Source organism: Eschrichtius robustus, chromosome 1 (genome assembly GCF_028021215.1).
Source record: "Eschrichtius robustus isolate mEscRob2 chromosome 1, mEscRob2.pri, whole genome shotgun sequence".
In the NCBI taxonomy this organism is placed as follows: domain Eukaryota; kingdom Metazoa; phylum Chordata; class Mammalia; order Artiodactyla; family Eschrichtiidae; genus Eschrichtius; species Eschrichtius robustus.
The window spans coordinates 95,924,917-95,951,467 of NC_090824.1; the positions used below are offsets into that span (position 1 = coordinate 95,924,917).

General features: G+C 39.3%; 1 protein-coding gene across 1 annotated transcript in view; it reads right to left on the reverse strand.

The window, feature by feature from the left end:
• Positions 1 to 26,551, reverse strand: part of FBN1 (fibrillin 1) — a 252,869-nt gene that overhangs the window by 192,053 nt on the left and 34,265 nt on the right. Inside the window, exons 3-6 of the mRNA XM_068551179.1 lie at positions 23,837 to 23,919; positions 21,714 to 21,812; positions 12,200 to 12,295; positions 8,720 to 8,815 (exon numbers count right to left, since the gene is read on the reverse strand). Of these exons, the coding sequence (XP_068407280.1) occupies positions 8,720 to 8,815; positions 12,200 to 12,295; positions 21,714 to 21,812; positions 23,837 to 23,919 (374 nt within the window). The remainder of the gene's footprint in view (positions 1 to 8,719; positions 8,816 to 12,199; positions 12,296 to 21,713; positions 21,813 to 23,836; positions 23,920 to 26,551) is intronic.

Below are 26,551 nucleotides of genomic sequence, written 5' to 3' on the forward strand. Positions count from 1 at the left end.
GGTCCCTAGCTCTGTGTTTTTTTTTAAATTGGTTTACTTTTACATATCAACATAGGCTATGATTCTCTAAGATGCTGCTTTCTTAAAAGTTAAATAAACAGCAGCAGGAAGAAAGAAAATTAGAGACCTGATAGAGACCTTAGGTGAGTGATGACGTGACTAGAAACAAAGCTCCAGAACTGTGCTATCCAATATGGTAGCCACTAGCCACATGTCGCTATTAGCTGGCCTAAATTGAGATGTGGCATAATATATGCATTAGAGTTCAAGGACTTAGTATGGAAAAAAGAATGCAAAATATCTCAGTAATTTTTAATATTGGGTACCTATTAAAATAAAACTTTTGGATATATTGGGTTAAATAAGATATATTATTAAAATTAATTTTACCTGTTTCCCTTTACTTTTTCATGTGGCTACTAGAAAAGTTAAAATTACATATGTGGCTCACATTATATTTCTATTAGTCAGTGCTGCTCTAGTGTTCTGAGTATCCAAAAATGGAAAAGTGGTCCAAATATTAAATGTGGCTACTGATAAAAACTAGCTTCATCTTTTTTTAAAGTTCATAAGAGCTAAAAAGAAAAGAAAAAAAACCAATAAAGTTAAAAAACTGTCCCTGAAGATTAAACCATGATACCAAATTTAACATCAAATTTAATAGCTTATTAAATTATTCACTTTGATAATATTAGAGGATGTTAAAATGGATATTTGAACTGGAGCACAAGATGACAGATGCCACATTCTAAGTCAAGTGTGACACTATGATGCAGAATTTGCAAAGGATGTGATGACAATCTGGTCACAGGGCTCTTAAACATTCATGCATATCAAGAATATCAAAACATCCGAGGTAATAAGAGATGGGACGGGAGTTACTTGGGAGAGGGCTGAACTGTCACTAGCTCTCTCTAGGAAACTGGTGGAAGACCACATTATGATGACAAGTCATGAAAGGGGCTTCAAGGAGAATGCTCAGACTGCACGATGTGTGTTATGTATCCACAACAGGTTGGAGGACGCTGTGGACTGCAGACTGTCTAACGCTTGGAAACTGGCTGGCCAGATGCTCAGACACGGTTCAAGGGAGAGGCTGTTACCATGTCCAAGTTGGTTTGCACTCTGGCAATTTATTGTGGCAAAAAAAAAATGTATGAGTGTTTCCTGCTAACTAGTTGTGGGCCACTGTAGGAGAAAGCTGATGTGGAGTGAGATTAGATCCTTTCTCAGAGGGCTCCTAGAGCTGCAGAGGCCTCAGATGGCTGGAGGTACCAGTGGTCACCCTGGGTTGAAGAAGGAAATGTAAGCAACCAATAAGAACACAGATGCCATATGTGGAATCTGAAATACGATACAAATCAACATATTTATGAAACAAAAACAGACTCACAGATATAGAGAACAGACTTGTGGGAGGGAGGGGAGGAGAGGGAAGGAATGGGAGTTTGGGATTAGGAGAGGCAAACTATTATATATAGGATGGATAAAGAACAAGGTCCTACTGTATAGCATGGGGAACTATATTCAATATCCTGTGACAAACCATAATGGAAAAGAATATGAAAAAGTGTGTATATATATATATATAAAACTGAGTCACTTTGCTGTACAGAAGAAATTAACACAACATTGTAAGTCAACTATAGATGCCTTTGCTCGTGTGAGAGACCCGCGGGGGAGAAAGTCTGAAAAGGACCAGAAAATTTCATCCCCCAGCAGGGGAAAACGTAGCCCACTGAGTGGACTGAAAGAGACAGTGAGTGGGAGACAAAAATTAAACTGCTTTATGATTGCATCTCACTAGTCCTGCTGGTGATAGCAGGCGTGTGCATGGTATGGTAGCATACGTTCCCTACTTGCACACAGCTCCTCAACCACAGAAACTGAACGTCTATGTCAACAGATGTATTTCCTGGAACTATTTTAGGAAAATCAAGTTTACTCAATGAGCCACCAACTGAGAAATGTTGCAATACCACTTTAGATGCATAGTAACACTTAAGGCATTCTGCCTCTGCTATCTACACATTAGTATTTACTTTCCATTTAGACTAAATACCAAAAGCTAGGCTCACAGAGGACTTCAACATTTTTTTAGAAACAACAGTTTATTACTTGTTGCCTTTTTAGAGAAAAGAAAATAAGCATAGTTCCCAGAGCTCTGCCTTCCAAAGACACAGTGAGAATGGGAGTTCGCCTATGGCATTTACTCTGGGAACTTTAATAATAGCTGCCTAAAGTATAAAATTATGTAAAATTAGTGTCATAAATGCAGCACTGTAAAATTTACTTCCAAACATTTCATTAACACCTTCCAGAAAAACTGCAAGGAAAAAAGCACAAGAAAATCAGCACTTGATTCCATGAAGCTTTCTAGACAGCCCTTTGAGAGTAGGCCATGATTCTACTTTCTTTTAATGAGGCAAATGTATCTCAAATGCACCACCTGGTTATTTATATATTTGGATCATTATATGTTAGTCTTTTCCATTCATTAGACACAACGCAGACACTGCTTTCTTGGCTTTACAAAATAAATGCTTATCAACTGCTTTCAGGATAGCTTTTTGAAGTCTCTTCTATGAAATCATTAAAAAAGATCCCTGTGCAAAACCATCATTTGTGAATCATCAGAGAAACTAAGTTATGAAGGTAACAGAGGTGCTCATATATCAACTGCACATAAGAGAATGAAGGAGAATTACAACCAGCCTACCTGTCCTCTGTTCTATTCTTCAATTACTGGAGAAAAAGAAAAACAAAAAACTAAATGCCTTTTCCAGCTCCATTAATACTGGAATCCCTTAAGAGGGCAAGTATGATGACCAGACTTAGTTCACCTTCATTGTCATGCTTCTCTGATGGACTATGAATTATTGCCGTTCTTTGATTTTTATTCTACTCCATATTTGCCCCCCACTGTTCCTTTTTCTTAAAGCTATCAGTTCAGTAATGCTTTCCCCTATACCTTTTCTACTAATAGCCAGCAGAACAGCCAACAGACTTTCTTGATTTGGGAAAAATCCAAGTATTGTCTTCACAGTTTAGACTTGGGTAGGAATTTAACATTGAACAAATGATTCAGGATTTCGAAGAATTCGTGTCCATGCTTACATTCAGACGGTACATAATGAAGACCTCCAGATGGAGTAATGATAGAAAACTTCTTGTTATTAGCACTTATGCTTCCAAAAGCCTTCATACTCTGGCTCACTTAAAGTTTGACATTAAAATATTAATCTAATTCCATGTGTTTTAAGAACCATGCAAGACAATTCTTTTCACTGCTTTTTAATCTAAGTCAATTTTCGACCCCAAACAACGAATGTGTTTGATTATTGACTGTCGTCACTAGAACTGACACTATTTTAGGCTGTTTCTAAAAACTCAAATGACTCCCATAAAGGGAAAAAAAATGGTCACATGCTCATTTGAATGAATTGCTGACTCTGTAAAGGTAATTACAGAAAAGAGTTTCCATATATGGCTCGAAGAGTTGTAATATTGTAGGAAAACTATATAACCTTCCATGGTAACTGCACTAAACGACAATATTCATTTTCTATGGCTACATTTTTGAATGTTGGTTCAGTCATTTGGAGTCGATTTATATGTACTGCAAACAGACAGGAATCATCCTCTCTCCAAGAATGGATTATTATATTTAAAATATCAGAATCAATCAAACAGAGAAATATCCCCAAACCCTGCATTACATACACCCAAGCAATACTCAGGACTCCTTTCTCTTGGCTTTTAAAATGATTTAAAAGCAACTTAGCTCAACTCTTCCTCCAGAGAGGAAAACTACCTACCTTGCCAAATTTCTTGAAAGGCTTTTTTCCCCCAATCTATAACTTTCACTCTAAAACTCTTAGTTCTAGATTTCTTCTTATAATTTCTCAGAAAATTTTCTATAGTTACTAATGACCTCTTTCCGAGTGAAACCCAAGTATGGCACAGTGGTCATGTACACAGGCTTATGAGCCAGACCGGCTGGGTCCAGTTGTTGATTGTACCACTTACAAGCTATCTGACCTTGGGCAAGCTCTTTGACCTCTCTTTGCCTCTGTTTGCTCCTCTATAAAATGGGACTCATTATAGGAGTTTTCTCATAAGGTTGTTGCAAATCACCAAAGTCAAGTGTTCCGCATACTGTCTGGCCCCCTCTAAGTAACCAGTCCATGTCACCTCTTATCACATCAAAGGGCCTTTTGTTATTCTCATTCTTTCTTGATCCTTGAAGAGTCTAACAACTGCCAAGCTATTTCTTGAAGTCCTTATTGCTTTTAGTTTCTTTGGCTCAGTGCTCCCCTAGTTCTCTTGCCTCTCTCCATGTTTTCTCAGTGTCTATCTTTTGTTCTCTTCTTCCTCAGGCCTGTTCATCAGTAACCCCACCCCGTCTCCAAGTTCAGGTCTATCTCCACCATTCTTCTCTCTTTTTTCATTACCTTGAGAAGTCTCATCCACTCACATGATTCATGATTCACTGTGTTTAATATAAGAGCATTTAACAAGATTTTAAATAGTCTGCATTCTGAGGCAAGATGGCAAGAGAAAGTGTGCTTCCAATAGTCTTGTTGGCAGTAACTATGGCAATACACAACTAGCTTATGTTGTCATTGCCAAAACAGGCACTGACCTCATTTCAATATTCTAATAACAAATGTGAACATACCATACCACTGAGCTTAGGCAATGATAAGTTTTACTGGTTGCTCAGGACCCAAGCAGAGAGAAGGCAAAAGTGAGGGGGAGGGGGCAATCAGGAAAACCATAAATGTAAATTTACAGAAAAAAATATATATAAGAGGAAGAACAATGAAAGAAACTTGGCATGTGAAACGAAACACAAAGAGATGCAATCTTTGATACAGAATGTAGCAGGAGGTGGCAAACTCAAGTGCCCACAGGGGCTAAAAAGTAAGCTAAATGAATAAAGGGAGCAGGATGTAAGACAATAGGGAGTAGTAGGGATTGTGGCAAGCTAGAGACTATAACTAAAGGTACTCACATTCAGTTTTTAAAAAGTAAACATTACAGGCCAAACAAGTCACAGGCCTCTTCTTTTCTTCCTCTGAACATAGGCAGGCAATAGTATCATTGTCACCTGCCCAATGAGGCTGACTAGCCAAAAATTTTTTTAAAACATATTTTACTGGCTAAAAGCTACAAGTGAGACAAATTTGCTTCATAGTCTGACTGCATTTGTTGAATGAATGTTATGATTCATTATTCAAGCATGGATCCACTGCTTGTCTCCATCACAAACCAAAACACTATGTTCATGGGTTATTAAAATTCACTTACTAGCTTAAAGTGATCCAAATCCTGCCAGTATCACCCCCCAAAGGATAGTCTACACTTATACTGGCTCTCTGATGTAGCTGCAGCCATATAGTTGCAAGACCTCTCAGGGACAAAGATGATTATCCTGAGAGGTACTCGTAACACATTTGAAATGTCCCCTTCCATGTGTATTACGTCATGATAGGAAGTTGTTTGTTTGTTTGTTTATTGCCACCTGGCTTAGGTCAAAACATACCTTCTTTTCTGCATCCTTGCCAACTGAAAAATGACAGTCATGTGGCCCTGAAAGATGGGGCCAAATTCAATTAGGACTCAACACTGCAAGCTCTGTTTAAAATGAAACCAATGAGAAATATCCAGAATTGTCCACAAGTAGGCAAGCAGCAATTACTTCCAGGAGATACTTTTTCATCATCTGATAATCATATCTCAAGATTTTCTGGCGCTTCAAAATAAATTCAGTTCAACATTTATTGGCCATACACTGTGCATCATGCATTAAGCTTGGCTTAGGAATTTAAAAGATGATGAAACCACAGTTGCTGCTGAAGAGCTTACACTCTAATGGGGGAGATGGACATGGAAACCTGCTATTTCAATACAATGTGGTAAGTGCTATCAAAAGATGTGGAGAGAGTGCTCAGAGAGAATGCAGAAGAGGCCCTGGGCTCAGCCTCCTAGAAGAAGGAAAGAAAATTAGTAAAGACTTCCTGGAAGTTCATTTTTAAAAATAAAAAGCCAGGGCTTCCCTGGTGGCGCAGTGGTTAAGAATCTACCTGCCAATGCAGGGGACATGGGTTCAATCCCTGGTCCGGGAAGATCCCACATGCCGTGGAGCAACTAAGCCCATGCACCACAACTACTGAGCCTGCATGCTACAAGTGCTGAAGCCCACGTGCCTAGAGACCGCGCTCCGCAACAAGAGAAGCCACCTCAATGAGAAGCCTGCGCACTGCAACAAAGAGTAGCCCCCCCCTCGCCGCAACTAGAAAAAGCCCGCGCGCAGCAACGAAGACCCAACGCAGCCAAAAAGAAATAAATAAATTTATTTTTAAAAAATAAATAAATAAAAAGTCACATTCCATTTAAAACATAATGCAACTGGCCTACATAGTTGAACAACTTAGTAAGTATACTAACCCACCATCAGAAGTGACAATGAATACTTCCCTATGCTTCAGGATGGATTTGTCCTGGCTCAGTCCTATATTTTTATTAATCACTCTTGAAATCACAAGCATTCGTCTGAGTAATAGGATATCTTGCCTCTAATTCTTTAAAGAGGTAAGCAGATGACTTCCACAAGAGCAGAAAACAGTGAAGACTAAAAATGGAAATACAATCCTGGAATCAAAGAGCCTCCCCTCTCCCATGTGGTGAGAGAAATCACACTCATGTTTCCCTTCTCCCACTGAAGGTTTGGGACTGTATTCCCAGGTAGAAGAGGCAAAGGGCAATGATTAAAGAGAGCCTGCTTCCTCCCGACTCTCCACAACCACAAATGGCTGAAAATCTGCCATTTGGGGATTAATTTTATTTAGATAATCACTATTGTGAAGATTCTATGGGGCCAAAATGTATTTACACTTAAGTGCAACTTTTAGGATACCCTTATCACGGAGGAAAGCAGTTAAAGACACTCCAAAATTTGGAGAAATCCCTAAGTAATATGCCAGTTTTGATTAGCAGTTTAGTAACATAACCCATTCACATCATTTCTTAATCTTGGTCAATGATCAAGTCTTTGAAGAAATAAGTGTGGAATGGTTAAATATCATGCTCTCTTTATTTTAGACTGTTTTATCAATATCTGTAACTATGGGTATCAGTATTCTTTGCAGCAAATTATTAACCAGATTCTTAGAGGTAAAATGCTCTGTAACTTCATTCTATTAGTGATTTTTCTAAAACAAATTAAGCCCACTATTGTCACTTCCAGAATTAGTTTCACACTGTTCAAGTTACATGTTAACAACTTTAATCTCAACAATTTAAATACTATATCATAATCGCTGAGTAAATAATAAGGCCACAGAATGATACTACCTAATCAAAACAGTTGTCTTCATTACTCTTGAGACCATTAGATATATATTAGCTCCAAGTCAATAAAAATGCATCAAGTTGTAAAGAGAAACAGTTCTAAAGAGGGACTCCAAAACGATGCCAAGTACAATGTAAGGGCCAAGAGTCCAGAATGCGTCACGTATCCATACCATGCAGTGGCCTTGTGAACAGAGATACAATATAATCTATCCAGTAATAATAGAGTTACTTGCTAAAATAGGTATTGTTGCTTTATCAGCAAAGAACTGAATTTAGACGAACTCATAAAACTACAAACAGAAGACAATTTCTCACATACCACTCTGTGCTCTTTGCTTTTAAATAACATATATTCAACACTTGCTACTGAATCTTTACTTTCCATCTTAGAATAAAATGATCTCTATACAACTTTGGATAAAGGTGATGACTGCAGTTTAAAAAGTTCATGAATATTTTTCAATGGGTATTTTTTCATGAGTATTTTTGCAGTTTTGTATGAAAGGAACCTCCTAAATCTTCACGATAAAATCTTCGCTATAAAACTAGGAACAATGAAAACATGGCTATGAATGTAAAGACAAGATGATCAACAAAGCAAAGGTCAGGGCGGTGGGTATTTAAGAAGACTGCACATTTACATACATCTCAATATCCTATTCGTATGCATAGGCAAATCAGGTAGAAATCTCTTTTAATTAAGAGCAGCAGTATACATCAGACTTGAAAACTGAAAACCCACATTCAAATTAAAGATGCTTATTATGTGTGTGACCTTAGGGAGCTCCCTTGACCTCCCCGAGCCTTGATCTTCTCAGACAGAAAAGTGATGATGATTATACACGTCAGTGGGCTGCAGTGAGTACTGAATAAACTACAGGTGTGAAAGCACAGTTTCTCAGCAGTCAGTATTTCTAGTGAACTTTGAATGCCGAGTTTGTATGCCACTACAGCCAATAGGTCCTAATAGATCTTTAGGTGCAATTTTTGTTCCATTCTGGATTTCTCCCCTTGCCACACAGATGTTTTATTTGGAGCCACCTCCCTAATTTACTAGGATAATAATGAGCTCAATCCTTACTCTATGGAAAATTTTCCTCTTTTTATCTTGATGCCAACTGGTACTTATGCATAGGCGCACTATTGAGTCCTGCAGTCCCCTGGCAAGAATTACTGAATAACATGCATAGACTTAGGGCCATTGTCTTGTCATCCTAGGAACCTTCCCAGTGACAATTCAGAAACCCCCTCAAAGCTCAGCAAAATTCACGAAGCAGCCGCAAGAATCCAATGCATGTTGAAATCAATCATAGCTTTAGCCACTAGAACATCTTGACACCAATACGTTAAAAAAAATTACCTCTTTCACACTGGGGTCCAGTGAAGCCGTAAGTGCATGCACATCGATTTGGGGCCACGCACCTGCCTCCGTTGAGACAGCCACTTTCACAGACAGCTGTAAAATAAGGAGATAGGAGCTGAGAGGCTGACGGGCTTCATCTGATAGTAGATGCTAATAAAGTAACACTTACTGTCCCCTGAAAGGACAACAATAAAAACACTAAATAATCACCCTGGTATTTGTTTTAAACAGTTACTGTACAGTTCCAGTTCCCCAGATGTTCCTCAGTCAACTCAGGTAAAACTACCTGGAATAGGTGAGTATGCACCTGTGTTAATGCTGACAGTTTCATCCTGGGAAGCATGTGAGCAATGCTTTCAGTTCTGCACCTAAAATGGTGGTTTATAAGAGATACCCCTGATGAGAACTGCATTTTAGCAAGCTGACTCTTTTCTTATGATTTATGTTTAATTTCCAGAGGGTGTTCATGAGGGAAAACATTGGCCTCTCTACTGTCATCCTTACAGAAATGCAGCATGTTAAATCACACTATTAATTGCCAACGACAAACCATGAATACTGACATTCAGTAATTTATGCACCGTAATAAAGACCCAATTGAATGTTATAAGAGAATCTCTGGAAAATATTGGTAAGATAAGTCCAGCCATCCTTGAGGGAGGGACATTTTACTTGTCAAGAAAGGCATTAAAATAAGATCTGAAAGCTCATGCCCTGAACAACTCTTCTCCGTACAACTTCCTGCAACTCACTTATGCATGGCCTCTTTCTAGGCATCTTAATCCACAGGTGGTAGGCTGCCCCTGCCAAATTTGCCAGTCCCTCCCACTCTTCAAAGCCCAGCTCAAACCTTACTCCTCCATGAGGCCTCCCTAACACCTCCATTTAAATTAATTCCTCCTTCATATATTTCCCACACATTTTTCCTGTACCCCTGTGGCAGTCATGGAGTTGAGCCATTCAGATCTCCCTCCAAGAAAACCTACCTAGAGGAGCTTAGTTGGCCGACAGCCTGAAGCTGCTACACCTTCAGATCCGCTACTGTGTTCATGCCAAGGGCACACTCTCCTGGCTGCTACCACCCAGTGACTAAGCATGGTGGAGACTGGACATTTCTGCCCATCATGAAACTATTCTGATGGGCAATCTTTATTCTGGGCTCCCTATCAGCCTGACCAAGGCTTTCGTGAAGTTGCACTATAGTCTGAGCCTCCTTCTATACAATCGTGATAGTCTTTCCTTCCCTCTCTCCTTGCCCAGGGGTGTGACCTGCATCATGGTCTGAAGGTTCTCTCTCCTGATTCCTGCTTTCTTTCCCGTTGATTCTCATAGGCTTTTTCCCCAATAAATCTCTTGTGCATCTAATTCTGTCTCAGCATCCACTGGGATCAGTGCACTTGAACTGAGACAACCCCTTATAGCCAAAAATTATAGCAGTAGTCCATTGATCATCACAAAATTAGAGAAGTTTACATATATTCATTGTTCTAATTTGCTTCTTAATTTACAGTTAGGAGAGAATGAAGAGGCTTAAGCAGAAAAGAAATTTTGAGATTGCCTAAACCAACCCTCCCATTTTACAGATTAGGAAACTGAAGTCTAGGAAAGGTTTTCTAATTCTACGGGTGTTACCTGAGTGCCTGTCGTGCACTGGGCTTTGGGCTCTACTCCCTCTGGGAGCATCAAAGGAAACAGAAGATACACAGCAGCTCCTTCTGATTCCCCTTCTGAAAATGCCTTTGAATCCATCCCCATCCCACCATCTCTCTAGCCATAGCCTTAGTACTATTCTTCCTGCTTCTGTTTCTTCCCACTCTACACTGGCCACCAGTGGTCTTTCTCATTGTAAACCACTGTAAGTGAAGTGTATAGGCCAGTATTTCATAGCATTAAATGCATGGGCTGTGAAGGTAGACTGCTTGGGTTCAAATCCCAACTCTGCTGATTACTCCCTGTACAGCCTTAGACAAGTTATTGCCCCAGCTTTTTCATTTCGTAGAAGGTAAAAAAGGCCTCTACCTCAAAGGGCTGTTGTTATGAGTTAATACGTGTAAAGAGTTTGAACATGTGCCTAGCATACAGTAAACAGAGTAAATAACTCAACAGATGAATGTTGTTGGTCGTTGTCTTCTCACTCCCCTTCCCTGGCTCTACTTTGGGTGAGAAAACGGTACGCATAAAGGCCCTCCAATGGCCCGTGACTTCCATTCTGACCTTAGCTTCCTTCCCATCACTTCCCTCAGCACTTAAGTCCTAGCAACGCCAAAGCTTGACCTCCCATGCTATGTCATGTTCTGCTGCTTTGGCTTATGCTGTGCCGGCTGCCTAAAAGGCCCACCTCCCATCATCTGACAAGGGAACCCCTACCCACCCCTTAAGACTCAGCTCAAGGGTCTCCCACACTGGGGAGGCTGTCCTACCTCTCCTCCCGCCATGCTACTGCTGTGGGCTGCCAAAGACTCGATTGTCATTCTTACTATACTGCAGTGTGTAGACAGTCAGGAGGGTATTAAATAAACTTTGATTTACTTATAATAGCATTATTCATCACAGCAAATACATATACAATGGCAAAAATTGGAAACAACATGAATAAATGCTCATTAACAATTCACTAAATAAACAGTAAAACCTATATATAATGGAGTATTATGCAACTATTAAAATGCATTTTTAAATGTTCAAAAAAATGAAATATACTTCTAATAAAATATTAAGTAAAAAAGTTACATGAAAAATTATGCATACAATGGATCTCACGTACCAAATACGCATTAAAAGACTAAAAGGTAATATCTGGAATGGTGGGATTGTAGAAAATTTTATTTTTTATATTTTTAAACTTTTCTAAATTTTCTGCAGGGTATATATATTCTTCTTAGTGTAATAAAAAGTGAGCTCTTTTAGAGAAAGTTTCATCTCTGCAAAGCACAGGGGCTGATACAGAGTAGACACCCAATAAACAGTGTTCATGAATGAACCAACACACTGGCCAGCAGTATGATAAATATTATAAGAGCAGAATCTAGATTGGGAAACTAGAGAGATACAGACATCAATAGTCAAGAAAAAAGAACATGTTTGGGGAGAAAGGTGAAGTTGAGTTTTGAAATACTCTATTGGAGATGCTTATTGAAAATCCAAGAGATGGTGGAGATGTTGAGCAATCAAACGGAAGGCATACATCAGGAGTGAACAAGAATTCTGCACCTTGGGTGTAAATCAGAGATGAGGTAAGCAGGGTAGTGGAGGTAAATGAAAGAAAAATGAATCAAACAACCCATTTCCAAGGTTCCAGTCAGAAATTTGGTACTATGTGTGTTGGGTAAGTGATCTGTTCATCTGTAAGAGTCCCTGGACATCTCTAAAAATGCCATGTCCCAGGAAATCAAAGAAAATCCACCAGCACTTATCTCCGTATTCTCTTTGTCTCTATAGATTAACATCTAGAATACTTATAACTATGGTTTAACTTACGTTGTCCACAGTGAGTCCCTATGTATCCTTTCTGGCACAGACAGTGATCATCACTGCAGCTACCTCCATTCATGCAGCGAATGTTACAGTGTTGGACTTGAAAAGGAAAAAAAAAAAAAAAGACTGATTTATTTTTGCAATTTAAGCACATAGATAGCAACAGTTCACACGAGTTGATCTGCAGTGATTTGAAGAGAAAATAAAATGGTTTATCAAGATTCATATATTTACGCAGAAATAACCTAATTGACAATGCTAAACATGTCATTTTGTGCGCATAAAATCATTTACAATGCAATGTAATTGCTTCTTCGATACTTACTTTAATAATGCTCAATGACTTCTCTAATTTAGCAGAACTTACCACTCAATGTCATTTCTGTAATTTACACCAACAAGAAAAGAGTGCCTTGAGGGACCAGACGAGACAAGATTTCGACGGCAATAATTTGCTTGTTAAAAGATGCAGGGTCCCAGGTAGGTGGGCAGGAAAACATTCAGGGTGACAAATTCCAAGAAATGTTGTTAAAAGAAATTTTGGAGGCAGCAAAAAGAAGGGAAAAAGTACCTACAACGGCATTTAATAACAAGACTGCTTGATAACGCAGACAGCTGGATTCGGCTCAGAAAGAGCTGCTGGCTTAAACTGTAACCTTAAACCAACTAAGACCCACAGTGTTTGAAACCCACTCTTTATCACACTGTCACCTACAGAAGTGTGAGAGCTTCAGCACCCAGAGCAGGAAGACCACGGGCAGGCGGGCTGACTTAGACTGAGACGATGAGGCGCTAGAAGGAGCTGGAGTGAAAGACGCCTGGGAGAGAGAATGACAGCGCGGTGTGGGCTCTGGCTCCTCCAGGGCTCTGGCTGCCTCTGCTTCAGTAATTTAGGCACTCTCAAAATCCCAGGCTGTTCCTTAGTCCTCTAGAAACAGTCAACTACCTTACTTGGAGAAGACTAAAGGCTTGATCGAATTAATCATTGTTGACACATCCCTACCCAAGGAGGCCAGGAGTGGGCATGGAAATTTGGCTCACTCTGCCCTGTCCTCCAAGCTGTGGGAGTAAATCCCTAGAGAAAAAGGGCTCAACAATTTCACATCAGGGGACGAAAAGCCCTTCTTCTGTGTAAGAGCAGAAATCAGCTGCGTATGCTTGCTCCTACGCTCAGCCTTCTTGGAGTACAGGGTCCAAATCTTCTCCCAAGAGCAGAGAGGAGACCCCTCCCAGGAGCCACCTTCTTCAGTACCCCTTGTTAGGATGCTCAGTTCAGAATCCCAAAGGGGCTGCTGACTTCAGGAGAAAGGGCCATTTTCGTCAAGTGCTACACAAATCTCAGCATGCCAACAGGGAAAAGGAAGGTGCCAGAACCCAATACTTACTATGCCCTCAGAGAGTACTGAAGAGCTAAGTCAAGTTGAAAGTGAGGCACCTTTTCGAGAACATGTCGCATACTTGCTGAAACACCGTCAAAGACTTCCTACGTCTGCTCTGTTAAGAACCCCTCCATCTCAGCATTCAAAGCCCTCCCATGAGCCTATCAGGGCTGCTTTGCCTACTCCTAATACATCCTATGACTCAGTCCCCAGTGTACTTTATCAGTCACTCACTCACTCAACAAATATTTCTGAGTGCCGTACCAAATGCCTGGCACTTGGTGCTAGTCTCTTCATGGAATCTCCTCTTTAACCTGTCACTTTGTCTCTTCGCCCCAACCCCTAACATATAACACACACACAGTTCTCACCAAATACTGAAATCCTACCTATCTCCTAGACCCACTGCAAATGTCTGCTCTTTCCCTTGATCTTTTCTGATTTCTGTTCTCTCCTCCCTCCCCCACTAGATAATAGCCCTCTTTGTTCTGACTCCAGAGTACTTAATAATTCTCTCTGGAAATATATGTTATATAATCAAACTTTTTTTTTTAAGTTATTTCTCCTATCCCCAGCACATTTGTCTAAAGGCATCATGAGAGTGGGGAGTGGGAAGAATCATGATTATGAATTATATCCCCATAAGTGCTCAGAGCAAACCTTGCCTGTACACAGGTGCTGTATAAAACTTTGCTACATTAATTCCTGTTTACTTAATGCATGCTCCATGATAATGACACCAAAAGCTATGCTCAAACACTGAGACTGTGTAGTTGCTAAGCACTTATACAGCACTCAATAGGTTGCTATTAAAAATATTTTTATCTTTGTTGCCCCACATATAAAAGCAGAAATAACTCCTTTATTGGAGCATTGTTATAGAAATCAACCAATCCAGAAAACGGATTAAAACAGTTATTTTAGGCTCCTACGATTTCTATTAAAACGTCTCAGCCAAAATGCGTTTTTAACTAAAAAACTATTTACAGATATACAAAAGAAATGATTTGATGAAAAATTTGGATAATATTCTAAGTAGGTCAGGAAAAGGTGTATAGTTGCTTTAAAATCTGAAGTTAAACTTAGCTTCATCCTATCTTAGCAAAACAGTGAGGGTTGGGAAAAGCACAGGAAATGATGTCATCTGTCAAGCAGCATAGGAACTCAACCCACAAACTGATTTCAATTAAAGTGGTTCATGCCAAGAGCTAATTTCCATTCCCACATGAGCAACAAAGCCATTTAGCTACTTTGAGATAAAAAAGCTAACAGTAGTTTAAATAGTGACTTTACATTATTTGTTCAAATTGAAAAAGAGAATGAATTCTTCTTTCTGGGAAGAATGGTAAGCTTACATTTAAATGTAATATCATAAAAACTTCCCTGATATGCTTTTATACTTTTTCCTACACTGTCTTTCAGGTGAACTTTTTCCAGCATAAAATATTCTTTCTCCTTTAAAAAATAAAAGCACTTGGTCAGATGTGTGAAACAATAAGGCATGGTTAGTCCAGTGGTCGAAATAAACCAATGAACCATGTCTCCTTGGGCCAGAGGGGCAAGCTCATCAACAGATAACAGCATCTTAATCTCCTGCTTTGCCACGAACATGTTTACCAAATTCGCATTCTTTGTGAGTCTTAGATCTTGAGGGGAAAAAGTATTTCCTTAAAGGTGGGAGTGATCACTCAGGATTTCTGTGAGGAAATAAAGGAACTAGATCTGTAGCTTTGCTACACAGCAGACACAGTGTAGACAGTATATATATACAAACTGGTTTTATTTTTGATTGAGTCCTGCCATTGATGCATATTCTAAATTTACTCTGATGTGACAAAGAATTCCAGATGTCTGGCAATTAGGAGACCATGTTCTATGTTGCTAGAAAAAGCCATCTGAAAAATAAGGGCTTCACTTGAACCCATATGATGCTCTAAATACCTCAAGTTAGAATAGATTCCTAAACTCAATCTGTGTTAAGATTTTACCAGAAACTGAAAATACTAGGGGAGTTTAAGTGTCAGTGTACAGGTCTATGCTGCCACGTGCAGTTGGCCCTGAGGAGAACTTCCCCTCCAAGATGGGCAGACAGCCTCAAAGGGTTTCAAGTAAGGCTCAACATCCTAGAACTAACAGAAAATGTTGCCATTAACCTGTATCCACACAGAGTCCCAAACAAATTTTATGTTCATTCCAGAAGATGTCAGTCAGTCATTTCAATCATTCAACAAATATTTACTGAATGCCCGCCATTTGCCAGGTATCAGAAAGAGTAGAAGAAACTTTCTTTAGATTACAGCCCAGCACAAGTTAATTCTTAAAATAACCAACCAAAAGAGAGCGATGTAAACATGCTACTGGAACAAGAGAGATGCAGGGCTGGGACTTGGGTCTAAATACCTCTCAGGTAATGATTTTCTTTGGGATGCATTAGCTTGGGACTGATTCTAAAAACTTCCATTATCTTGGCAGGCACAAGGGGCAGAAAGAACACTGGGAGCAATTTGCAAATAAGTATCTGTATGGCAACATGTGATTTTAATGTAGGCACTAGGAAAAGTACAAGGCAAATTAAACAGCTAGACTAACTTCTGGACTTGACACCTGAGACAACAGTCCATAGGGGCAACCAGAGTCACTGCAGGACAGAAATAATTTTCACTGGGAGAGATAACAGCAATGACATTTTCCATAAGTGCATAAATAATCTATGGTGCCTTAGAAGAGCAACTTCACTAAAGTGTCTCAAAACAAAACAAAAAACCTAGCAGAGCTGCAAATGGTCCAGAGAAAGACAAGTTATATGATAGCAGTGATAAAGGCACTTCCATAGAGGGCTAACTAGAAAGCAAAGAGCTCAACTGTTTCTATGGACAAATCAGAGCAGATTCCACCCATTCCTCTTCTTCCTGTTCATATAAATCCCACACCGCCCTGAAAAAGGTCACTTCTTCCGGACTAGCTACAGTGCCACCTTCCCATCCTTTGAGTGTTCTTACGCTTTCAGCATGTGGTTGCAGCACACTCACTCAAACTCACTAACACACTGCTCTACAATTGTTCCCCTGGCCTTCTGACACCCTTAGAGCTTGGATTCATGTTGGGAGTACCAGCGCCCCCAAATTCTAACTAAACTGAAGTGAATTAAAAATGATAAAATTTTATCCAACTAAAAGGGGTTTCAAATTGTAAAGATGCCAATACTCCCCAAACTGACACACAGGTTTAAAGCAATTCCTATCGAAATCCTAGAAAGATTTTGTTTGTAGATACAGACAAGATGAATCTAAAATTTATATGGAAAGGCAAAGGAACTAGAATCACAATTTTGAAAAAGAAGAATAAAGTGGGAGGAAATTAGTCTACTCAACTTTCAAAACTTACCACATAGCTGCAGTAATCAAGACTGTATGGTATAGGAGAAGGGACAGACAAATGGATCAATGGAATAGAACAGAGAACCCAGAAGTAGATCTACACAAATATGCCCAACTGATTTTTGACAAAAATGCAGAAGTAATTCAATGGATGAAGGATAGCCTTTTCAGAAATAAATGGTGTTGGAGCAATTAGACGTCCACAGGTATCAACTACACCTAGACCTCAACCTCACGCCTCATACTAAAAGTATCTCAACATGGATCACAGATGTAAATGTGAAATGTAAAACTCTATAACTTTTAGGAAAAAATGGAGAAAATGTTCAGGATCTAGGGCTAGGCAAAGAGTTCCTGGACTTGAAACCAAAAGCGTGATTTTTTTCCATTAAAGGAAAAATTGATAAAGTGGACTTAAATTTTAAAACTTTTGCTCTGTTAGAAGATGAAAAGGCAAGCTACAGAGTGGGAGAAAATGTTTGCAAATCACATATCTGACAAAGAGCTAGTATTTAAATTATATAAACAGTGAAATAGTTAAGAATCCTGTTAGGCAAAAGATGTGAAGAGACATTTCACTTAAGAAGATATATACAGGTGAAAAAATGGTACAGATGAACTGGTTTGCAGGGCAGAAACAGAGACACAGATGTAGAGAACAAACATATGGACACCAAGGGGGGAAAGTGGTGGGGGGTGGGGGTGGTGGTGGGATGAATTGGGAGATTGGGATTGACATGTATACACTAATATGTATAAAATAGACAACTAATAAGAACCTGCTGTATAAAAAAATAAATAAAATAAAATTCAAAACAACAAAAAAAAGAAGATATATACAGGTGACAAATAAACACAGGAAAAGATGTTAAACATCATAAGCCAGTAGAAAAATGCAAATTAAAACTACAATGATGTAATTACTACATACCTATCAGAATAACTAAAATTTAAAATAGTGGCAACCCCCAAAGCTGGTAAAAATGCAGAGAAACTGGGTCATTCATGTATTGTTGGTGAGAATGTAAAATGGTACAGCCACTCCAAAAACAGCTGGCAATTTCTAGAAAAGCTAAATATGCAACTACAATACAACCCAGCAATTGCGGTTCCGGACGTTTATCCCAGAGAAATAAAGACTTATGTTCACACGAAGACCTGTACATAAATGCTCATAGCAGCTTTGTTTGGAAATCAAAAAAACTAGAAAGAGCCCATATGTCTTTCAATGGGTGAGTGGCTAAACAAACTGTGTTACATCCATAGCGTGTAGTACTACTCAGCAATAAAAGAGAACAAACTACTGATATATACAACAACAACAACAGGATGAATTTCCAGAGAATTATGCTGAGTCAAAAAAGCCAGTCCCAAAAGGTTACATACTGTGTGATTCCATTTATATAACATTCTTGAAATGACAAAATTATAGAAATAGACGACAGATTAGTGGCGGTCAGGATTAAGGAGAATGTAGGAGGAAATGAATATAAGAGTGACATGAGGATCTGGTGGTGATGGAAATGTTCTGTATCTTGACTGTATCCGTGTCAATATCCTGGCTGTGATATTGCACTATAGTTTCACAAGATGTTAACATGGGGACAACTGGATAGAAGGTACCCAGGATCTCTACACAGCACTTCTTACGACTGAATGTGAATCTACAATTATCTCAAAATAATAAGTTTAATTTTTAAATCCTTTTTAAAAACATAAAGAATAAAACAGGATGAGCATAAAATTGATCTCCAAAGTCTAAAATGTGAAATTCAGGGAGCACCTTTTATAACAACATACTGTATATTATTTAAGAAGATAATCTATTTTATATTTCTATATATTTAAGGAGAGTTTGAGTGAATTCACGGATCACCCATGACAGGTCTTTCTGAGAATTAGCATTGCTCAGGATCCATCTCTGGCCTCAGAGACTGAGAGAGTAGACAGCAGTCCTAATAGACCTCCAGCTAAAGTCTAGAAAACCCGCTCTGACCCTGCCTAGCCAATCCTCTTTTTGCCCTGGTGCCTCAATGACTGGCAGCAAGACTCCCGATAGGTTAAGGGAAGCCACGACTTCCTGGTGTCCAAAGGAATTGCTGGCTGGCAATTTGGACTTTCTGGAAATGCGATCTCTCATTCAGGCCACTAAGAGATCATTCCCTATTTTAAAAGTCACAGGACACAAGTTGAAAATAACCTGAAAGAAAAACCCTCCTTTCATTCTTTATATTTTCAAATGAGAAGGCTATGGCCTCAGAGGTCCTACAACTTGCCTAGACCTCCTTGACTCCATCACATAACAAGTATAAAGTTTCTCATAGGAAATACTGATAAAATGATATTGACTCCCTCTTAGCAGAACCACAGGTAGTGAATGCAAACATTTCACTGAGTTGGATTATTCTTCTGTTAGCAGGGCAGTTAGCAAAGTGATCTATCCAAATTTGTCTACCACACCACGGGCAGGAAGTTCTATAGGACGGCAGAGCTGTTCCCTAGAACATCACTTAAAAAGATCAGAAGTGAATTCTGATCATACCCAGCTACCCTTCATTTAAAACATTCTGCCATCTTTAGTTGTGCAAGCTGTCTGGACATTATTAGTTCAGGTAGAGTCCGAGCCAATGATTTTAAAGGCTCCAAATGCCTCAAAAACCCTGATGAAACCATATCCTCCCTCTCACACCACTCTCATCCACCAGCTACTTGGGGGCTTTGTCCAATGTCCAAGTACCGTAGATGACCCCAAACCATCTCAGAGAGCACCACCCACATGTCTTGAACTTCAGCCTCTACCCTAACCTGGCCCACAAGACCTTACCACAATATTCCTCCCACCTCACTGCTAGCTTAAAGTCTATTAGGACCACAGCTTTTCCCTCTGATCTTGTTAACATCCTTTCTCCACATCTCATGACTTTTACTTGATTAAATCATTAGCAGCTCACACTATCACTGAAGACCTTTCCAGCTGGATACCCAGTTTTGCCATCTGGCAATATTTTCTTCCCCCAGTGGAGTGCAGTGTTGTTGGTGGGTTCAAGAACCAATCTGAGAGATGGTTCTATTCCCAACTTGATGTGGAGACTCCTTCCCCACCCCGAGGCTCTCACTCCTCAGAGGCAGCCTGGAGGTCATCCTGATGGAGATGGAGACATCCGACACGTTCCCCAAAGTGCTGCCGGCTGAGCTCTCTACCTCTTGCTACTCCTCCAGCTCAAGTGCTCCTGATATGCAGAACTAACCTACCCTTGCTTGGAGGACACACATTTAAAACCAAGCTGAGATCAAGTAAGAACATGCTACACTCATTGCTATTAGTAAATGAGTCCCAGCCCAAGGGGGAGTTTCTATCCCAACCTACAACTGTCTGTATTTATTGCTAGACTATCTCTGGTTTCCACCAGAAGCAAATTCTGAGACAATAATTCAAATGTGAGTAGTTTGTTTTAGAAGTAATTTCAGGAAACACTGGTAAGAGACTGGGAAAGTGAAAGAAAGCCTATAAAGTACATTATCAAGCCTATTCCTACTGTGGGCAACTAGGGCTCAATCCCACTAGGGAACTTCAGAAGACAGTGCATAACACACTTCGCAGTTATGCAAAAGGAGAGGCAAGGAAGCATGGGCACTTGCCCAACACTCTCCATCTGTCATTGGTTAAAAGGTGCTTCTAATTAATCCCCTCAGCCTTCCAGCTTGTCCTACATGCTCCATGGCCAGAAAAATGTTACAGAGCTCCCAGGCAGAGTCACTTGTGTCACCCATGAATGCCAAGGTATGTGAGTGGGCACCAAGAGGGTCTGCTACCCTGCACTACTTGCCCTATCCTGTTAATTGGTTCATGAGAGCCACGGTTAAATGTGAGGACTCTTAACAGGTAATGCATCTTGACCCCGCGGAAGTCTCTACTTGCAATCGACGAAAGAGAATGTGCTTATTCCACAATACTCTCCTTAAAACCTTGTCAAAACCAGAACACACTGTAAGAGGAGTGTATTTTCCCATCAGAAATGGGGAATGGAAAAGGAACCTAAGTTTTTGCCTTGGTGATGGTCAAGGTGTTGAGGGGCTATTTATACAGACATGAACTTTAACTTTTTTAACAACCAATGACTCACCTCCTTCCCAAGCCCCACATTTCCCCTAATTCACTGCTGAGCACCCTGCATTTCAAAACAAAAACCAATAGAACAAGCAAGCAAAGTCTCTGAATAATGAACAGAATGAACAAAGTGGTAAAATTCTGAAAGGGAAAATATGTTTGTGCTTCATGATAAATCATCCCCAATAAACTGCCATGATGACTCCTTACATTTTCTTCTTGCAAAAGCAGGGGTCTCAAGTTGTAAAAAGTGTTTAATCAGATTCATATTTCAGTACCACAAGGAAGAATGCTTAGTTTTCTTGAGCCAAAAAATGTTCATTAAACAATCATTTCATTGAGCATCTTTTATGGTGTTTACATTGGAGACACAAAAATGAATAAGGTGATACCTACACAGAAGGAAGCCATAATCTTTATGTTATTCATAGTAGCTATTTCCCATAGGTAATTTCCCTATAAAAAGTGAAGAAGGGAAATGAGAGCCCAGATTGAGGAAAGCCATTCCAAGTATTTTGGGCAGAACAGAGAAGGCAGATGTTCTAGTGAAAAAAAATGTATTGCAGGCAAGAGAAAAGCCAAAAGCAAATTTAGGAGAAAATAGGGTATAACCACATAAAATAATATTATATATAATGACATGTTATACTCACTGGATCTGGAACCACAGGAAGGAGCTATCTGACCAGATGGGCAAGTGCACATATTTGGCCTAGAACAAAATCCATCCCCACAGGAATGCCGGCAAATGGCTGTGAACAAAACCAGAGGTCTGTTAGCACATGGCTTCAGAGCACGGTGATTTACAGGGCCCTAATCCTCAAGTGAGGAAACCTGGCCTATCAGGTTCCTTGTTAACTTTGCCATCGTGACCTATGTGACTTTAGGCTTCAGATTTATGCATTTATAAAACAAATCTGTTGGACTAAATAAACTCTGGCTATAAGATTCGGCAACTCCCTTATCCGTATCAATGGTTCTCCAGCCTCTCTTTGCTTATTCCACAGCTCTCAATCTGTCAAAAAGCCCAGGATATCCTATAAAGGGGAAATAAAATAAACAAAAATCCTGTGTGTGTGTGTATACACACACACACACACACACACACACATTGTTTTTATACTAACTTTAAGATGTAATAATATAAAAATTGTAGCAGTATTCTTGGGAGCCTATTTTATTATAAATCCTTAAAGTTTACTAATTTTTATAAAAATACTGTGCCCTGCTAAGACTACCTCCCTAGATAAGACCCTGCCAGTTGAGAACATATGATCTATGGAGCAACTTGTATCCTACATTTAGTCCTGTTGTGAATTACATCCAAAGTCTGAGAGAAGACGTGTGAATCCACTTCGGTAGTACTGATCCTACAGTCAGGAAGCCATTCATCTTTTAGAGAATTATTAACATTTTCATGCCACCCAGAGACTAATATCATACTGGTACCAAATGCTCTGCTATTGGACTAAAGAATAAGTTCAAATGGTAAATGATTTATATTTAACAGAAGACCAAGATTTGGTCACTACTTTTTATACTCATAGGCTTGATCCTTTCCTTCAAACTCCTGAACAAACTTGCAAGGGCAAATGAAATGTACAAGGCCAAAAATAATACCCTTGATAGACAGTGCATTGAAACTTCAGAACAGCCTAGGATGGAGGTTGAAAACTATTAGGAAATAAGCTGTCAAAGGATCCTACAAACATTTATTTAATACCTGAAGTCAGCATTTCTCAGAGATTCTACAGAACACTAGGGAAAGGGTTTTGTTGTCAAGTTCATTTAGAAAACTCCAAATACCATTACATCCCTCTCTTAGTGAGTCAGTTTTGATCTTGAAGTAAACCACAATGTGCCAAATGAATAAGTTGCTTTTAGTTAAAATCAAGAATTGGGAAAGGGATTAACTTTTTCAGGTCACCAAGAGAATGCTGGTTGAAATAATCTCTTCTTCTCCACAGACCACTCTAGGCCAAATAAGAAGGGGGGTGAAGTAATTCCTTAGTGTCCTTTCAGCTCTAAATTTCCCATTAAACAAACGGAGTTTTCTGAAAACAAAAATTATTTCACAGGTATGATGACTGTAAAAGTTCATGGAGGACAGATGCCGTAACTAACTTGACTTAGTATCGCCATTAAATAGCACCTTGTCTTGCATGTGACTTGTCGCTCAACATTTGTGGGGTATGATGAGAATCTGGGGCTTTGCCATAGAAGCAGAGTCGGTAGAGGAATCTCTGGTACCATCTGAGTTCTTCCCCTAGTCTTTTCACTCATCCTCATGTGATGCTCTATCTGCTTCCTCTCTCCTTTGTCTAAGAGTTAGATCTGCTTTTAGCCTCGATCACCCAAATTCAACATACAAGGTTTGGGTGGGCTTGTGGGTGGCCAACACAGTTAGAAATTACAGTAAGGAAAGCAGCAATGATAAACTGTTTTTCAAAACCCCATCAAAGTGATTACATAGTCTATGCAGCCAGGCACAAGGTATGCCATGATATGAAACCTTGATCAAAGTATCCCTGTGGCTCTATTCCCTCTATCTCAGAAACATTCTAAAGGAAGTCATTGAATTAAAGTATAACAGTGGTTTGACCAAGTTAATATATTTCCCAAGCTGGATTCAGAGAAAGTAGGAAAATCTTAGAGCTGGAAGGCTCTGCTATAAACATATTAATGGTATGCAGTTACAAAAGACCAAATACTAAGAATCACCATGCAACCAAAACAACAAAACAAGAACATGAAAAATGACAGACTATTTACTTACGGACAATACACTGATTTCCACCAGGTAAGGTCTTCCATCCAGGGCAACAGTAAGCATTATAACGTGATCCACAGACATTAGGTCTGAAACAAAAACAAAAAAAATTCAATCATGAGAATTCCATATTTTTTTTAAAAAAAAGGATATATGACCAAATAAAAGGAAAAAAATCCTGAGTTATTAGAACAGTATTAATCTTTGCAGACAAGAAAAGTAAACTCATGGGACTCAATGCTGGCTTAGTAGTTTGGGATATTTTAACATAATGATACCAATACGGATATGCTTAATATCACCTACGCATACAGCACATCAGGAAAATAAAAACCACAGGAACAAAATGCAGTGCTTTCTATCACAATGCACAGATATAAAAATTTATGGAGCCATATGAGACTAGTTTAAACAATAAATTTACCAATCTAATTAAGGAAAGTCATCATAAAATCTACTGAATGTAAGGTTTTATATTTCTATCCATTGAAGTTGTGTGTATTTTTTCCTATGGCCCAGCTACCCTGTAAAACGTGACCACATTCTTCCTTTCACCAGAATTACAGGAATGCACACTCTGACATTAGTCAGAAAAAAAAAAAAAAAAAGCCAAAACATGTAAATATTTCTTTAGCCAAAATTTGGAAACATAGTTGATACCAGCAGTTACAGGAAAACAAAGCCAATGTCACTCTGGCTTCCTTGTTTACAGTTCATCACATGTCTTGGAGCAAAGCCTCCATTCAGGATACATTCAGGATCCAAATGATCCTATTTAACAATTTAAGGGAGCAACTGGGTAAAGATCTAACAAATTTTCCACTGGAAACTAAGGCAGAGGGTATAACACACAGAGATCCAAAAGAAACCATTCATTCATTTCATTTTGCCACATCTGAGGGCCTAAACCTTGATGCCAGTTCCTCGAGTTCAGGGGCTGATAAGGCAGGTCAAAGGTTTTGCAATCAATTTCACAAACTAGGAGCTATTCCAAGGCTTGCTGGTATAAATACTGTAGTCCCATAAGTATAAGCCTTTAAGAACAACTGCAGAGCTAAAATGCATACCTGTATATGCACAGAACCCTCTTGCATTTCCTCTGAACTCACTACTTTAACCAAATGCAGGATTAGGAAGTGAGGTAAAGTCTTTGCCCTGTCCTGTACTCCCTCTACAGCCCCAGAGAACCTGGAATACTCTGCAGGGAAAAATGCACACTTCAGACCAACTGATGCCGAGGTCAGAAAAAGAAACAGAAAGAAGGATGGAGGAGCCAGGGAGAGGGCTCCAAATCCATACCCAACAGCCCAAGGCTTCTCCAAGGCTAGACAGAAAATGATTGGATAGAGGCTTAATATGTGCATGACGTTAGGACCTCTCTGAGCCTTAGTTTATTTCTCTACAACTGGGATAATGAAATGTCTGCCTTGTCCACATTATGTGTGTGTGTGTGTGTGTGTGTGTGTGTGTGTGTATCAGATGAAATAATGAACATGAAAAGCTTACATATGAAAAGGACAATGAAAACACACAGCAGCATCGTGGTGGAATCATCTTCTGACCTAAATTAGCTACTCAGCCAAAGGTACCATAAGAGATTAAGAAAGAGAGAAAGACTTTATTAGGAATTCTAAGCCAAAGGCTCTCAATTCTTTTTCCCTCCTGTGACAAAGTAGTGCCCCAAGCTTCAGTTCAGAGTGCCCAGAACTTCCTAGGGCAACTCAGAACCTTAGAAAGGGGAGTGAGAAGAAAAAGATAGGGTAGAAGGCTGGGGCAGGAGGACACGCAAGCTTCGTAAGAGTTCTCTCAATCTAAAATGACAATCCAGGCCAAAGTCAACCACCTCAAACCTTCCCCACCAACAGCCCATTACAACAACTCCACTGGATTCAGTCCAACCCCAAATCAAACCCTGGAATAACTTCAGAGGATCCCTGAGCCTTTGTAGGGTGTCTGCTGTTGGAGTAACGATGTTTTTCAGACAAAACTCAGGACATATTGTCTGACAAGAAGGAGTGTACTTATGGAGTAACAACACAATATAACAGGGTAAAAAAGCTAAGAAAAAAAGAGTCCAGGATCAGTCCTATCAGCCCTGCAAAGCAAGATATTCAAAAGATTTTCCAAGATACATGAAAAATCACAATAATATAGACATTCTTTATTGCTTCCTCAACCTTTAGAATCAACCCACAGACAAAACGTGAAAAATGTTACAATTTACAATGGTTACAAAACAAAATGTAAATGTTTTAAACCTTTATGTATCATAAATCAAGAAACGAGTTGGAAAGAAAGGTGTGGAGAGAAATAAAGCAACTGATCCAAGAAATAGAGGTTTAGATATATAATGTTTATAAATACCAAGTGATTATAAATACCAAATAATTATAGAATGGCTGAAAGTCATTCTATAATTATTTTAAAAATGGGAAGGAGAAGAGAGAGTAAAAGGTATAGATCTAAGTGAGCTATGTCCCTATCTTTCATGGCAAGAAGCCAATAGGTACTGTTTAAATCCAGACATAGAAGTACAAACACAGAACACGGTGTCACTGGCATAAATGTGAGAAGAACTAAAAACAGACATGGTTAAAACTGGTTGCCTTAAGAGATGAGGATCTGGGGAAGTAGAGAGTTCTTTTGCTTTCTCAATTAATGCCCAACTATAACTGTTAATTTCTTAAATATGTGCTGTTATACTTTGATCATCACATTTTA